Genomic DNA, 16722 nt, shown 5'->3' with positions numbered 1-16722 from the left:
ATTTGCCTGGTGAGATAGCCTCTAAAGTCTCACGTCAAACACGAGTTGGCACATGCTCAGTTTCAGAACCCGATGCTCGTCTGTGGAGAGGTCTGCTCTCCTGTCTGGGGATTGCTGCTGTGGACTCACACTTGGGTGTGAAGGTTACTGACTGGTGGGTTTCACCTCCCTCCCAAGTAAGGTGGGCAACCGTAGACACTGTCCAGAAGCAAAGGCCCATGTTTCACCTACAGGACAGGGCAGTGGCAGCACCTGGTGGGCAGGGCTGGGACCATGACCCAAATTGTTTAGCTCAAAGAAGGGAGAAATGGTGCTGTGAGGTGGGTCCTTGCTTGGTGGAACAAGCTCTGCTCCTGCTCCCTGGTGACCTCCAGAAAGGACACAGTGTCCATAAAGACAACTGGATCTTTCCAGAAGCCCATCTGCGCCTTTAGCCTCTGATGGGGGGTGCTGGTGGGCATGATTGCTCCTGTGTGGAGGGAGCAGGGGACCTGTGTCCTCTTTCAAAATGGTCTAACTTCTGTTATAACTGGAGGATGTGGCTCCACTGTTCTAGTGTGAGTGCCCTGCTCTTCTCTTTTTGGTAAAGTGAAGTCTCTCAGTCGTGTCCAACTCTTTGCGACCCCATGGACTGTAGCCTATCAGGCTCCTCTGTCCATGGGATTTTCCAGGCAAGAATGCTGGAGTGGATTGCCATTTCCTTCTCCAGGGGATCTTCCCAACCCAGGAATCGAACCTGGGTCTCCCGCATTGCAGGCAGACGCTTTACCGTCTGAGCCACTAGCGAAGCCTTCTCTTTTTGGTAGATTCTGTTAACTTGGTGATAATCAGGGAGGAGTGCTCTCTAAGTGAGCACTTCCCCAACTCTGTCTGGAATCCTCTCCTACATTTCTCAGGGTCCAAAATGCTTCTTTCCATTGACAGTTGAGATACAGGTGTGATTCTGTTTTCTTTCAAATTCTTTTAGGTTACTTCCCCCATTATAATAGTCACACAGAGGTGACAAAGAAAGTCGGAAACATGAAAAACACAAAAACTGAAATAATCGGCTGTGACCATGCTGTTCACTGTGGCCCACTGCCTCTCTCTGTGCAGGGCTTTGCTCTGGTAGGAACAGTGACTAGTCCTAGCCCCGTGGTCTCTTCTGCTCCAGAGTCACCTGCTCCCCTTAACCTGCCGCACAGCCTGGGGCTGCAGGGCTCTGGATCACGGGTCCCTGCACTTTGGGTTGGCCTCACCTATACCTCCCCACCTGTTTAAACCCTGCGCATCCCCACTCTTCCCTGCCTTCTGGAGACCCTATCTTCCACCCCAGCAGCCCAGCAGCCTCTCCCACTTTTGCCTCCATAAACCCAACCTGCCGGCTTTTAGTGTTTGCTGCTTTGCCTAATTAGGTGCATTTTAAGACAGGTCTTTCCTTCCCAAAAAGGATGGGAATGCCTCCAGGACATGAACACATCTTGCCTTTCATATCCTACAGTGGCTCAGGGTCATGACAGCACATGGGGACACCCCTTGGGGTCATGATGGCACTTGGGCCACCCCACCAGGTTGCAAAGGTATTCAGGGATTCGATGGCAGGTGAGGATCCCCTTAGGGTCTCTGTGGCATGTGAGGACACCCCCATGGACACTTGCAAGGACGCAGAGCTGCCTTACGCTTTTTGCGCTCCTCGTTGGCGGTCTCACAGGTCTTGGCGTACAGCAAGCGTACCCTCTGCAGCTCCTCCTCCTTCTGCTGCCTCGTGCACGCAGCGATGGAGTGGCGGTCGTGACTCTTCTCAAGCTGCATCTGCAGGCGGGCCAGGTGCTGCTGGACCCCGTAAAGGTTCACTCCCAGCTCCTGCCGCTGGACTCGGCTTTGCTTGGTGGCCACGCTCTGCACCAGAGAGAGAAACTGGGTCATGGAGATGCAGGAGGGAGCACAGCTGAGTGGGAGGTGGGACAGGTACGCACCAGTTCTTGAAGTTCCAGCCTCAGTTTCTCTATCTGCCGGTTAAGATAGCTCTTCAGGGCAGCCTGGAATCTTATCATCAGGGGCTAGAACAATGGAAAAGTATAGCCAGTTACTGTCCTGTCCCCTCCAGGGCTTAGCCACAGCTCTTGGTGAGGTGGTGACAGAAATGACTTTCATACTGGGTGCTCCCCACTTCTGCCCAGGATTCTTACTTCAGAAGTCACTTGTGGTCTCACTGTAGGCACTGAAGGACCTGAGTGCATATTTTGACAAAATGACAGGATAAGCTGGGGTGGTGGTACTGGTTTAATCCCCAGAGCTGAAGGGCAGTGATGAGCAGAGCCTTGGATGCCAGCACCAAATGAACCTTGAGCCCCATTTCCCACTGCAACTTTAGCGCCAGTCAAGACCCATCCTCCCGCCTTGCCAGAGCTGTGGGACATGCCAGGCGATGGCTCTCAGTGGAGGTCACCTTGCCCCCGCCCAAAGTCTGGAGACATTTCTGGCTATCACAACCAAGACGGTGCTGCTGGCATCTGGTGGGCGGAGGCCCCGGGGATGCTCCTCAGCACCCTACAGTGCTCAGGAAGCCCCCACCACGAAGAGAGATCGGCTTCCAGTGACTGAGAAATGCTGAGTCTGAATGAATGAACCTGAAGGGAGAATACACTTGACAAAGTGGCAGCCCAAACCCTGCAGATAAACTATTCGGGGAGCAGATGAAACAGAGCACAGCATTTGCTGGGTAAAAGGCGGGCCGTGGAGGCTCCAGGCAGAACAGGGCAAGTGCAGCAGTGTCTCTAAGTCCATCTTCGTCTGTGTGGGGCAAAAGCAAAACCCGCGAATGTCTTACGTGGTCTGGGTCCAAGACCACCAGCTGGCATCTGTCTTCTTCCGCCTCATCGCTGCCCTCAGATTCCACTGTCTCCACCAGGCCCCCTTCTTCCACCATGCTTAGCTGCTGGATCCTGTCCAGGAAGGAGGACGCGGCTCCCTCCCTGGGCTGGGTGTCGGGTTCTAGGGGGACAAGTAAGGGGGGAACAGCAAATGTTATTGAGGAGTTAATAGAGTGCTTATCTGGGGGAAGTTCATCAGAAAGCTAAATGCCCAGGCTTGTGCAACATGAGGGAAAAAAGAAAGACAAAGCCCCCGTTGGGTTAGGGTTCACAATGCTATTAATAGGGTCTTCTGCTCATGAATTTTCTGCTAGCTAATTCAACATATTTTGTAGGAATGATTGAACTTTAAAGGTAGACAAGAAGCAAACACATTTTGTGGATACCTTTTAATACATAAATAATGAACAGAAAGGGGGCTTCTTAATGATGGAATAGATTTTTTTTTTTTTAAGGAAAACAACTGATACGATTGAAAAGCAATCAGTGAGGCTCCAGTTTCAGCTTTTCTTCCTTCCTGGGCTGGAGAGACCCTGTTTGGTTTCTAACTCATTTAGATGAGTACTGTCTGCAGGTCTCTTGTAGGTGAGGCGAGGTTTTGTTGGCTGGGTCATCCGCACACCACCATCAAATGGAATACTTGTTGTTGCTGTTGTTTCGTCACTAAGCACTATCTCCCAGAGTCTGCTCAAACTCATGTCCATTGAGTCAGTGATGCCATCCGACCATCTCATCCTCTGTCATCCCCTTCTCCTCTGGCCCTCAATCTTTCCCAGCATCAGAGTCTTTTCCAATGAGTCAGTTCTTCCCATCAGGTTATATACAATATAAAACAACCCAATCTGCTTTCTCATGTACTCAACACTGGGATACCAGAACCAAGTGGAGAGATAGGGGTGTGCCTGAAAGCACCTTGGAAAACTCAGCCCACAGGGACATGTTTAGGGCCGAGCTCCCCTCTGAGACCAGAAGGCAGAGAGGGATGTGTAGCCAGGGCCGTGTCACCGGATTTTGGTCCAGGCTTGGTTCTGCCACTTACATGGGTAAGTTACTTAATGACTCTCATGGTCTGTAAAATGGAGAACAGTTCCTACCTCACCAGGTAAGTGAAAGGATTAAATTAGATAAAACAGAACAAATGTTCTACGTGTCTTATCCATTTCTGTTAATGACATTTTTATCTTTAGACTCAGCCCAACAGGAAATGAGGTAACAGGGGGCGAAGGAGTGGGAGCCCTTGCACAGAAGGGGATGGGAAGTGGCTTGTCCCATAGTACCTGACTCCGGGGCAAAGGGCTCCTCTGTGCCCGGAGGCAGCTCGTCAAGACCCAGGGATGTGTCGCTGCTCCCTGGGCTCTGTCTGAGGTGATGCCCAGCCTCCAGAGGAAAGACCTTCTGCTGGAGTGTTCCCTGGGATTGTATAGAGCAAAAACAACCAAATCTGAATTTCTGAGGGTTTAGTCAGGACTGAGGTGTTATTCAAATTTGATTATTACAGTGTTCAAAATTTAACACAGTTGGTAAAGCAATAGAAAATTGCTTGCATATCACTTGGCTTTTGCAATCGTCAAAACAAAAAACACCTACCTCCACCCCAATGAGGGATTTAGGAGTGGTTTCTGCCGGTCTGGATCTGTAGCAAAGTGTAAACACTGAGGCATGGGCATGTGCTGGATGTGAGTTTCTTTATTCCCAAATACTGCTCTCCCTGAGGCTGGTAAACAGCATTTCTGAAAGCCTGAGCCCCGGCCAGGGTCTCCCAAGAGAGCTGTTTCTTCTCTTCTTTCAAACAGTTTCACTTTGGGAACATTTCCAGAAGAAAATGTTTTCCCAAACACCTGGCTCCGTTTTAACTCTAAAGGGGACTCTTGCAATGATTATCGTTGACAATAACTACCGCTGCTGCTGAACTGGTGAACATGAGTAAGGGCAGACAATGACCCTGCACGGGACCCTGCAAGGTGGATGCCAGTCGTTTCTGTCTCCTGCAGGGGAAGCAGTTCATGGAAGCTGAAGCCCTTGCTTAAGTTCGCCTAGCCAGCCAACGGCTGTCTCAACGCCCAGCTCCTGCTCTTTCCAGCTGTTCTTCCTCAGGTGATGCTGCTTCTAGAAATGACTTCTGAGGCATCCAGAACCACAATGACATTCATGGGAGCCCAGAGTCCAAAGCCTACTTACTTCTGGGGGGTCCAGAAAGGGCTTTTCTTAATGACCACACTGGTGACCCAGCAGCTCCCACTCCACAGTTAAGTTACTTGAGCTGGGAGGAGGGAAATAGAGTTCGCTCTTAGGGTTCACTCTTAGAGTTTGTCTCTGCCCTTCTGGTTGATCAAATTTGGAGACTGTTTCCCAGTGAGTTTTCTTTTTCTTGTAAAGTAAGAGGTTTTATTAAGATACCAAGCCATACTGTTTTTTTTCTCTCATACCAATCTTCTTTTTAAAAAGAATTATTTATTTACCTATTTATTTGGTTGCTCTGGGTCTTAGCTGAAGCATGAGGGTTCTTTAGTTGCAGCATGTGGAATCAACCAGGGATTGAACCCGGGACCCTTGCCTTGGGAAGGCAGAGTCTTAGCCACCGGACCACCAGAGAAGTCCCCCAGGTGAGTTTTCTAGAAACTAGACTTGAGGATGTAAACTGGGTTTACAGCTCAGCAAGCGACCTATACTTTGGTACTCCTGGCTGTGTGTGTTTGTTTTTTCAGGCGTGCCATGTGGCTTGTAGGATCTTAGTTCTCTAATCAGGGATTGAACCCAGGCCCTTGGCACTGAAAGTGCAGAGTTCTAACCATTGGACCATCTGGAATTCCTGGTCCTGGCTATCTTATAAAGGAGGGCACTGTTCAGTTGTTAGAATCTTACAAGTGGTTTTGATATCCACTTGTTGTTTGTAGTCATAACGGTTAATTGTGGTTCATCAAATATTGAATCATGTGATTCTCCAAAGTTATTACCTATTTTAGCTTTCACAGGGTGGGGAGGAACTTCACAGTTCAGAGCAAGCATGACAGCCATCATAGCTGCATGCCTCTGGGTAAGGAAGTTCTTTGGCTCCTCAGTTTCCTAATCTGAGCAATGGGGATAATAATAGTTCCCACCTTATGGGGTTGTTGTCACTGAGACAACACATGTAAAGGGCATGCAAGTGTCCAGCCCAGAGTACATGATGAATAAATATAATGTCTTCTCTTCCTGCCCTACCCCTCGCTTTCCTTCTAGAACAATCAAACCTAAAGCCAACAGTGGAGTTGACCCAGTATGGGGTGATGAGTCTAGACAAAATGAGGAAGGTGGGTTCCAGAGACTGTCCCCAAGGTGAGACACAGGTATCAGGCCTGGGCCTGGCGAGGAAGGTCTTGGCATGGAGAGTTACAGTCCAAACATTTGGGGGCTTGCCCATCAGTAATGGACAAGCTGAACTGAGGCACGGCCTGATAGAACACCAGGAAAACATGGCATCCTTCCATGACATTCTAAACCTGGAGACCTGAAAATACCAGGCAGAACCAAACTGAGGGACCTGCTACAAAATAGCTGGCCTGTGACCTTTAAAAGTGTCAAGGTCATCAAGGTCAAGGACAGATTGAGAAGACTAAAGAGACGATACAGCTGAAGGCAGCAGGCGATTCTGAAGTGGAGCTCTACTATAAAAGACATTACTAGGACACTTGGTGAAGGAAGCCCGAGGTGTATTTGGTAATGTAACACATTGATTTTGATAATTATCACATGTTCGTTTGCGGAAAACATATATGAAAACATTGGGAGGCAACTTACTGTCAAATGCTTTTAAAAAACATTCTTAAAAGTTCTTTAAGGTACTCCAGTTTTCTGTATGTACTTGATTAAAAAGTAAAAAGTAAAAATAAGCCTATAACAATTATTATCCACAGCTGCACTGTCCAGTCTGGTAACCACTTATAACTGTTGGATATATACATTTAAACTAATTAGAATCCTCAAAAGTTTAAAAATTCAGTTTCTCTATCTCCCTGGCCACATTTTAAGTGCTCTATAGTCACATGTGACTAGTGGTTACCATACTGGACAGCGCAGATAAAGAGCCTTTTATTATCATGTAGAGTTTTACCGGACGGTGTTGCTCTAGAGACTGGACACCTGGATGCCCTTACGTGGAATGTTTCCAACTTGGGTTTGGGAACACAAAGGAGGGTTCAGAAACTCTTGGACTATGACAGTGGCTCCTGAGACTTAAGTTTGCTAAGACATTTCTAACAGGCATTGCCATGTGAATTATTTATAGTGTACCCTGAGTTCCTCACATAGATTTACAAACCTCATGAGCAGTAAAACACTACAGACCTCAGGCTACTCACCTGGTTCATTTGCTCAGACAGGCCTAATACTTGCTGGGAGCTCTTTGTGGTGATGAACCCCATTCCTGTGGATTTGGATGGGTGGGGGGCCTCTCTGTCCTCAAGACCCATTTCCCTCCTTGTTCCTTCATACGGGGGTGTGCGGTCAACTTCATCTTCGGGCCCCTCCCCAAGACTGATGTCTGAGGAAGCCAGATCTAGAGAACTGACTTCCCCTTCAGGGGACGTGGCTTCCAAATCAGATTCTAATTCCTCTTCTAATTCAAATTCCTCTTCCATTTCCATTTCCCCTTGGCTTCCTCCATAGTCCCCCTGCGCTGTGACTTCCCCATCATTTTCAATTTCCCTTTCGGAATGCTCTGTAGCACCCTCAGCTTCTTCACTTCTCTGGTCATTGCTCTTCTCCATTGACGATACCTGTAGTTATGAAGCAGGAAAAAAAAAAATCAGGAGACAAAGTGTAAAGGATCTTATGAGATTTTGTCCTTAATAAGGTAATTATACTGATGGGAAAACTGCATCTATACACTCTGAGCATCGCTAGGAGATTATGTTTCATAGTTTAGCTGATCTACTCTGTTTTTTCTTTTTTTGGTAATTATTTTGCATCCTTTGTTACAGAAAATGAGCTCTGAAAAACTCAGGGCGATCTAGGTGTGGGATATCCAAGGCATTCTTGACAAGCCATCAACGCTTCAGAAGGAGGTGGAAAGAAATTAGGTTTCTCTGCAACTGAACTGAGTCTGTTCCAGAGCAAGGTCATAGGATCATCGTGCAATTTTCTTAAACAAATCTGAACGCTAATTCCTAGTAAATACAGCCTAGACTAATTCATCCCATAAGGAATTTTACCTTGCCGCCTTCAACATGCTGGTCCTCTTCTCCTTCAGAAGGCGATTTGCCGCCCAAGTGAGACCTGGTGGCGGAGAAACAGTTGAACAGTTTCAAGTAACATCTTTCTTTTTCTTGGCATTTATCCCCTCCTTACTGTCTGTATATCTAGTTATTATATTTACTTGTTAATTGTCTGCCTTCTCTCTAGGCTGATGGCCATGACTTTGTCACTAACACCAGCACTAGACCATGCCTGTCACATGGCACAAGAGTCACTCCAAGAATGAATGAAAAATGCAATGATTGAAACATTTAAGGAACAGTACAAGTAGATTATGCTAGAAAGTCACTTTAAATACACTTGTGTTTGTGACAAAATGGGGAAAATAGAAAACAAAATAAGAGAAAATTGCGCAAAAAGGACTAGAAACTTTCTAGTTTCCCCGTGATTTGGATAGTACAAGAATGTCACATTCTTAAAATTGCTTTTTTTCTAGTTAAAAGTTAAACTAATACAGCAATATGTGACACAGACAATGAAAATCCCCTGTGACTTCTCTCCTGTTCAAGATAACAAGACGTAATAGTAAGAGATTTAAGGATATTTTTTATGTATTATTTTTTACTTTTTAGATATTTATTTGGCTGTGCCAGGTCTTAGTTGTGGCATGTGGGATCTTTTTAGTTGTGGCATTCCAACCCTTACTTGTGGCATGGTCTAGTTCCCTGACCAGGGATCGAACCCAGGCTCCCTGCTTTGAGAACATAGAGCCTTAACCACTGGACCACAAGGGAAGTCCCAAGGATATCTTCTTTCAAATATTTTTCTGTGCATTTAAAGCCACCCATCCACCAAATTAGAGATCACACTATATACACTGTTTTGCATTTAATCTTTTCATTTATTGTAATCTGGACTTTTCCATGTCAGTAGACGCAGACCTACCTTAAAAAAAAGAAAGAAACAATACAGCGGTGTCCAATGTGAAAGGTAAATTTTTAAAAATAGTCTCTATCCTTTTAAACAAAGTGTAAGAGAGCAGAGGCCTGGTAGTCCTGGGTTTACCTGACTACAGCCTATCTGTGTGCTCAAGGCATTCACGGTGGGGCTGCCTGGCCATACTGAACCCAGTCCGTCACCTGCCACCTCCAACCCCGGTGAGGTTGGGCTGGTCTCCCTCTCACTGACCTCGCTGGGCAGCATCCAGCACAGAGACCCCTGCTCTCAGGGCTCTGCAGCAGGGATTACCAAGCATCGTGGTTGCCATGGTTACTGTGGACTGAGCAAGTCCCGGGTTTCAGAGAAAGGAGCGCCCAGAAAAGGGGGAAAAGGGAGGGTACGGGAGAGGACAAAGGGACGCGAGGTGAGAAGGCAGAAGGGCGTGCAGGAATGTGGGGGTGACCGGGGAGGTCAGGAAAGGCTCAGAGAGTGGGGAGGCAGGGGTACAGGAGAGGGGAAAAGGTCATGGAAGGGAAGGGGTGCCTAGGGGGCTATGGGAAGGGGGAGGTGTGGGGGCAGCTCCGAGGTCCCAGATCCCTAGGCCCGTTTACCCGCCAGCGCCGCCGTCCGGCTCCGCCATCTCCAGTTGCTATGCGACGCCGTCAACATCCGGCGGGCAAGGACCACGCGCGGGGCTTGCGGGGCAGGAGGCCTTTGTGCCATTTGGGTACACTAGAAACACAGAATATTTAACTCTGTAAATGTATTAAAGGATAAATACGCATCTTCTCCATCTCTAAGTCCGAGCTCTACCCCGCCTGACTCCGTTTCTGTAAAGCGACAACCCGTGTCAACGTGTGTCCTGCCGGCCACTCTGGAGCCCCAGGGGCTCGCGCAGGGCACCCGGGAAGCTGGGGACATGGGACGGCCAAGTGTCCTGAGGATGGCAGGAAGAGGCGGGGGCGCGACGGGGTCCGGAGCCGGCCGCACCTTCGGGGACCGAGCCCCCGCCTAGTGCCTGCCTGTCCATCTCCAGACCTGGGGGGCTCAGTACCCCCTTCCCGGGGTTCTTGCGAAGAATTCATGGCAGAAGAGGGATGCCCCGTGGCCTCCTGGCGGGTGTTGTTCTCTTCCTATCTCAAAATAGGAAAAACAAAAGCAGAGGGTGGGACAGAGAGGGCGAGCGCGCAGGTGGGACGTCCCAAGGGTCCTGCCTTCACTCCGGGGGCGTGGGGCTTCCCTCTGGGGCAAAGTCCCGGGGCCGGAGGCCCGGGCAGGCGGCGAGGCCCGAAATAGGAAGGGGTCGTCCGGGCCGGGGCCTGGGATGGGAGAGCGGAAGGTGACTGGGGCAGTTCCGCAACACGGTTGGGGCAGGGTTGGGACTGGGGCTGGCGGGGGTGGGGTGGGCGGCGGGTCTGATTGGGCCGGGGGCCGGGTCGGGCTGGGGGGCGGGCCGGGGGCCGGGCCTCGCCGCGCGTCCCCGCCCCACCAAACCTCACTGGCGGCGGCTGCAGTGGCGGCGGAGGCGGCTCCGGGAGCCGGCGCAAATCCGGCCCCGGGTGCGGGACCCGGGTGGGTATCGGGGACCTGCCGGGGGCCGCGGGGGCGGGGCCTGAGGGGCCGGCGGGGGACCGGGCAGCGCCCCTCGGCGGGACGGGCTGGGGGAGCGCGGGGCGCGTGGGCCTGCAGCCGCGGGGCCCGGGAGGGGCCGGGGTCTGGCCGCAGCGCAGAGAGGTGCAGGGCCAGAGCAGGAGTGGGGCGGCAGGATCACGCGGGGAGCTCCCTGAGGGCCCCATCCGCGGCGGGTTCTGGCGCCCCGGGCAGGGAGTGGGCCTAATTCGAGGAGACTCGGTCTCAGGCTGTCTGAATCTTTGGTCCGGAGAACTTGCGGTCTTTGTCTGGCTGGATCGTCAGAGCACGCGAATGAGAACTTGTAGGGGCCCGCCGTTTGCCGACACAGCCCCCCAAAGTGTGTGTTTCACCCGCACGGGGCGCGCGCTTAACATTCCTGGCCTTGGGGTGGGTGGTCTGGCTGTTTAAGAGCCTCAGGTCAGGAAACTCACACCCTTTAGGCCCGAGCTCTTCCTCTTGATCTTTTCTTAAATAATAATAAAAGAAAGGAAGAAAAAATAAAAAGAAAGAAAAGAAAAAGGGAAAAGAAAAAAAACCCCGGCAATTTAAGATTTCTAAATATAACCTAAGGCACGCTGCCAGAAGCCATGAATCTTGAAATCCTGTTATTCCCACACTCGGAAGTTGGTGTCATATGTTGGCCACAACCTAGTTCAGATTCTATTCAGAAACAGAAAACGACACAATACGTTCACTTTTCTTACCATGAAGTTTGTTTTACTGCCTCCTCAAGTTCATAGGAGAAGCCAGGCCAGCCCCTGTGTCTGGTCCCATTGATCCTTCTTTACCACCTGCAGGCACCAATTCCTATGTCTGTAAAGAGGGAACTGGTTCTCAAAAACCAGCCGTATGATGGAGCATATTATCAAAGGGCAGGGGCAAAGGCCCAGATTGGAGAATTCCATTCTAAATCTGTCACAAATTGATTAGAAAACTTAAAAAAAAAAAAAAATCTGTGTGTTTGTTTTAGAAATTCCCCCACTAGAAACATCAATATTTAGTTGACTAGCAAACATTAAACACTTTTAAGAACCAGGAAAACTTTGCAAAGAAAAGATTATTAAAGTGAGAAAGCCTCTTAGTATTAACTGTGAAACTCGTTCACCGCCATGTGCTGTTGGTATCGGAAGGCTTGTTCTCTGCTGAGTGCACTTGGCTTGTAGAGCATTTGTGGAGAGCAGAGTCTCAGAATATGACTAAGGAAAGTTCTTGTCAGTGGAATTTTTTAATCCTCCAGCCATGATGATTGTTATGTAAATAGATTCTGATTATTTTGCATGAATTAAACCCATAAAATCAGGAACTGAAGTGATCCCCATTTTACAGGTAGAAACACCGACATTTAAATTCCCAAGTTCATGCATCCCGGAGTGACAGAAATACAGGCCTTGGGCCCAGGATGCTCCAACTCCACTGTACCACACTGTGCCACAAAACCACTGTACCACACTGCCTCCCCTCTTGCCCCTACCACTCACATGCGCACATTCTCCCTGCCCTAGGGACTTAGAATAACATGGTTCACTCTGCCAAGTGATTCATAAACATTCGAGAGAGTGGGGACTAACCGATGTCACCACTAGCTGCTAGTATCAATTCAGTTGAGTCTATAAAAAGCCCCCAGGCCTCAGTGTAAAGGCATCTGAGATGATAGCCGCTGGGTTTGTAGAACCCTACCTACAACTGCTGGTCTCCCTGGCTCAGGTTTTGGGTAGCTCAGTGCCTGGGTTTAAAACATGGCCTCCAAATATAGACTGCTGGATTTGAATACCAACCCAGTACATAGGACTGACTTAATGTTACTGTGCCTTGGTTTCTCCATCTGTAAAATGGGAGTAATACAACCTGTCACAAAGTTCTGTTGCAACAGTTATCTAAAGTACCTAGTACCTGGCTCATTTAAAGTTCTTGTTAATTATAAGTGTTTAATTATTATTAATGACCACTGTTTGGATTTTTCACATTTAACTAGATTGGTAAAAATATTTGGTTTTGTTTTTTGGTTCCTTGTATATGTGGTTCATCAGGTGGAAAGCTGATCATAAGCAGAAGTGGAATTCTCCATTTAGATATATTTAGAGTCTTTCTTTTTTTTTTTAGTTTTAAAATGTGGGCATTTATTATTACAAAATCAACTGGTTTGATTTAAAAAACTACTATATTTTAAAATAATACAAATACAAGTTAAAATAATTGTAAACTGTGATTCTTTTGAGTGCAAACAATAGTTACCCAAAGAAGAAATAAAACTTCCTGTGTGCTCAGTTGTTAAGTTGTGTCCAACTCTTTGCGACCCCATGGACTGTATCCCGCCAGGCTCCTCTGTCCATGAGATTTTCCAGGCAAGAATACTTGAATGTGTTGCCATTTCCTTCCCCAGAGATATATTTACACTCTTTATATTGTGGGGTGCTGGGTCCCCCTGGGCCGACCAGGGACCAGGGTGACCAGGTTGCCTGGCCACGCAAATCTGGAGTAGAGATTTTAACTTGTCCCTCCACGTCCGGCCGAGGGTCCCCAGTTTTCTCCACAGGCCTGAATCCTCTCCTATAAAATTAGTGAATTAGCTTCCTACAGTGGTGCAGTTGGGGAGGATGACTTTAAACATGAAGGATCTGTAGCAGTGGAGGTTGGTTTTATTGGTGTACATAGTTATTGTACATTGTTCTATTGTATTTGTATTAGATTGATGAATGTTGATGAGGCCATTGCACAAAGAAAGCACGTACTTCTCCCAGCCCACCCCCACCTCCTCGCAAATGACATAGGGAATCTTTTCCCACTCACTTCCGTGTTGGTGGTTTTGATGCTAGCAACCACCCACGTGTCCTCTGGGCACTTGGTCTTGCATCTCTAATAAATCTGCTTTGATGATATGTGATCTGAACCATGTCCTTTACTCCATCTTCTGAACCGATATAGCCATCCTCAGAGAGGAGAAATCAGGCACTTAAGACTTGTTAAAAAAAAAAAAAAAGATCAAGTTCTCCGTCTGCGTGTAGTAACCTCAGTTGTACGGCTAGCACAAGGAAAGAACTGAAAGAACCCAAATGCATTATCCAATCTGAATGGCACGCCCTTCTCTGCCTGAGCCTCCAACGGAGAGTCTTTCCAGGTGTTTAGAGCTGATTGGAGAAGGAAATGGCAACCCACTCCAGTGTTCTTGCCTGGAGCATCCTAGGGACGGGGGAGCCTGGGGGGCTGCCATCTATGGGGTCTCACAGAGTCGGACACAACTGAAGCAACTTAGCAGCAGCAGCAGCAGCAGCAGAGCTGATATACAAGATGAGGGGTCTGTATGGACTCACCTGACTGCATACGGAGATGTGGTAGCCATGCTCATTCTAGATTAGCTCCTATAGAGACCACCATCACCGGGGTGCACCCTGAGCCTGTGTCTGAACCTGCTTGCACACTTTGGTGTTTGCTCTGGTTTTCCACTGAGTGACCCTGAATTCAAGTGGTTGATAAATTGGTTGTTACACTCTCTGGCATTGGAATCAGGACAAAGGACATATCTATCAGATGGCATTTGATACCTTTACGATTTTTCAATTTCTTCTTTTTTTAAATATTCATTTGGCTGTGCCGGGTCATAGTTGCAGCATGTGGGATCTAGTTCCCTGATCAGGGATCGAACCCAGGCCCCCTGCATTAGGAACACAGAATCTTAGCCACTGGACCACCAGGGAAGTCCTGGTTTTTCAGTTTCTAGAGCTAAAATGCTTTCCCTGAGCAAGATCAAGTGTGTTGCATTCCGGGAGTGTTGTCAGTATGTTCTCCCCTAGTTTGATTTCTGTTTTGTGGTGCATTACCTACTCCTTTGCCACAGACACTGAGAACCTCTCTGTGTTAAAGTTTATAGGCACAATGTACAGGTCAGATGCCCCTCATCCACTTTGTGGTTGGTCAGTGGTTTCCTGGTTGGCTTTACCCTTTTCCTTGCTTTTTGGGTTTAGTCCTTCCTCAGTGTGGATCCTGACTCATCTTTAAGCCTGTTTCTCCTTGCAGGCCTGCCTTCCTTGGCGCGTTGGGGGAGGTGGTTTGAGGGTATTTTCTGTCCAGGGGCATGGGCAGCAGATGGTCTTTCTCTGGACAGGCAGAGGCTTTGGGGTTTTCCAAGGAGTGGGCGATAATCAAAGTGACAACTGGACAGTTGGGAGAGGAAAAACAGCTAAGCAGGCCACCAGATCTTCCCTCACCTTCGTTTCTTTAACTGTCTTCTCCAGTTACGGCCTCTTGAGGGTCCTTTTTCCTTATGGCAGTTGGCCCAGGGCCCCAGCTCTAGGATTTCTGCCCTAAACTTCGTTCCTTCGATTTAACTGCAAGTCGACTGTGTTGTCCTCACTTCAACACAGAGGGCCCCATGCACAGCAGCCCTATTTTTGGGCCACGATCTTTTCCATGTTAATCCTGAATGCAAAATGCAAGTGCAGCAAATATATTTCTCTTCTGCAATGATCCCATAATTTGAACTTAAATGCAAATAAGAAGAGGGGTGATATCAGCTCCCAGGTGTCTTATCTGGGCAACGAGACTGAAGGAGACCCAACTTCCCCAAACTGTGCACCCCAAAGAAAAGGTTCCTGATCTGCAATATTTATATCACCTATTGAACTGCAAAACTGGATGTTCCCAAAAAGACTGCGGTGCATGTGCCTGGTTCTGGGAGAGAAAATCGGGGCCTCTTGTGAAGTGTATTAGCAGCAGATGTTTTATGAGAGGAAAACATTCCTTGTTTGCATGTGCCTAGCTCGTGTTTAAGATGGCATTACCTTGTCCCTGCTCTGTGTTGATTGGTCTTTGAGGGCAAAGCAGATGAACCAGTTTCTTCTGGTCATCTGGCAGGTGACCAGAGCTCAGAGCAGTTTGCTCCTGAGCAGTGTGACAGTGGCAAGTTCGGGGGAAGAATCACCTGTGGGCTTTGCCACACAACACATCCCCCTAAGGGTTCATCAGCCCCACTCCCTACCTGCTTCCCCCTCGCTGCAATGGACAGCTGTCACAGTGGACGTGGGCTGTGGCAGGTGTGCGGGAACTGCCAGATCATGAGCTGCCAGGACCACACTTGTCCTGTTGACCCAGGGTGGCCTTGCGGCAGGGACATGGCACAGAACAGTGAACGGGAGAAGTCTGGGCAGAGCCTCCCTCCTGCCGGATCCAGGCTGCCCTGTTTCTTTCGTCTTCTTAGAAAGGTTCAAGAGGTGTCTGCACCTTTGCTCTATTTGTTTTCCATTTGGGAATTGATGCAGCTTCTTACAATAGCACAGGGGCTTCCCTGGTGGCTCAGTGGTAAAAAATTTGCCTGCAATGCAGGAGAGGTATGGGGTTGGGAAGATCCCCCTGGAGAAGGCAACCCACTCCAATATTCTTGCCTGGGAAATCCCATGAACAGAGGAGCCTGGCGGGCTACAGTCCATGGGGTCGCAAAAGGGTTGGACACGATTTGGTGACTAAACCACCACCAGCGCCTTACACCAGCACAGGAACCAAGGCTCTGGCACTTGTCTGTGCACAGCTTTCCTCTGTCCTGTCCAGCTGTCACAGAGGCTGGGTCTCCCCTCTGCAACGTCTAGGCCCAGGTTCTCATCGTATTGCTTAAAGGCTAGTTGCTCTGAATGGAAGTTTGATGGACAGTGGAGATGGAAAGTCCCCTGGAGAGTTAGAAGTCAGCTCTTTACAGTGTCCTTGGTGTGATGTGGTTGGCAGAAGAGCAGTCCCGGATGTCCAGATGTTACTTCCTAGTTCTGGGACCTTGTGACTGTATTGGGTCATGTGGCAAAGGGGATTCAAGTTGCAGATGGAATTAAAGTTGCCTATTGGCTGACTGTGATGTGGAGAGATTGTCCTGGATTATCCAGTGAGGCCGTGTCATCACAGGGTTCTTGAAAGTGAAAGACCGGGCCAGAGTCAGTGTCAGAGTGATGCCCTATGAGAAAAACAGCACCTGCACTGCTGGCTTTGAAAGAGAAGGAAGGGGCCATGAGCCAAGGGATGTACGTGGACTCTAGCTGGAAAAGACAGGAGAATGGATTGTCCCTTGGAACCTCAGGAAGGAACCCAGCCCTGCTGACACCTGAGGTTAGCCCAGTGAGACCTGGGTTGACCTCTGGCCTCTGGAACTGCA

The 16722-nt window shown here is 48.8% G+C and overlaps 2 protein-coding genes across 7 annotated transcripts in view; one reads left to right on the top strand and one right to left on the bottom strand.

Annotated features, from left to right (window-relative positions):
• CCDC40 (coiled-coil domain 40 molecular ruler complex subunit) overlaps positions 1-10297 on the bottom strand; it is a 43684-nt gene extending 33387 nt beyond the window's left edge. Inside the window, exons 1-8 of one of the 2 annotated variants that reach the window (XM_070389224.1) lie at positions 9954-10297; positions 9575-9695; positions 8042-8105; positions 7190-7606; positions 4130-4262; positions 2810-2973; positions 1956-2039; positions 1659-1878 (exon numbers count right to left, since the gene is read on the bottom strand). In XM_070389224.1, the coding sequence (XP_070245325.1) occupies positions 1659-1878; positions 1956-2039; positions 2810-2973; positions 4130-4262; positions 7190-7606; positions 8042-8105; positions 9575-9603 (1111 nt within the window). In that variant the 5' untranslated portion in view covers positions 9604-9695; positions 9954-10297. Of the gene's footprint in view, positions 1-1658; positions 1879-1955; positions 2040-2809; positions 2974-4129; positions 4263-7189; positions 7607-8041; positions 8106-9574 lie in introns of both variants that reach the window. The other variant, XM_070389223.1, reaches the window with a different exon arrangement.
• Positions 10298-10424: 127 nt separating this feature from the next.
• The window catches only part of TBC1D16 (TBC1 domain family member 16), an 88855-nt gene continuing 82557 nt past the window's right edge, over positions 10425-16722 (top strand). For 4 of the 5 annotated variants that reach the window (XM_070389220.1, XM_070389221.1, XM_070389217.1 and 1 more), the window contains exon 1: positions 10425-10535. The gene's annotated coding sequence lies outside the window, so the exon portion shown is untranslated. The remainder of the gene's footprint in view (positions 10536-16722) is intronic. The other variant, XM_070389218.1, reaches the window with a different exon arrangement.

Source organism: Bos mutus, chromosome 19 (genome assembly GCF_027580195.1).
Source record: "Bos mutus isolate GX-2022 chromosome 19, NWIPB_WYAK_1.1, whole genome shotgun sequence".
NCBI lineage: Eukaryota > Metazoa > Chordata > Mammalia > Artiodactyla > Bovidae > Bos > Bos mutus.
The sequence above is the reverse complement of the archived record's forward strand: the minus strand, read 5'-3'. Positions and strand labels throughout refer to the sequence as shown.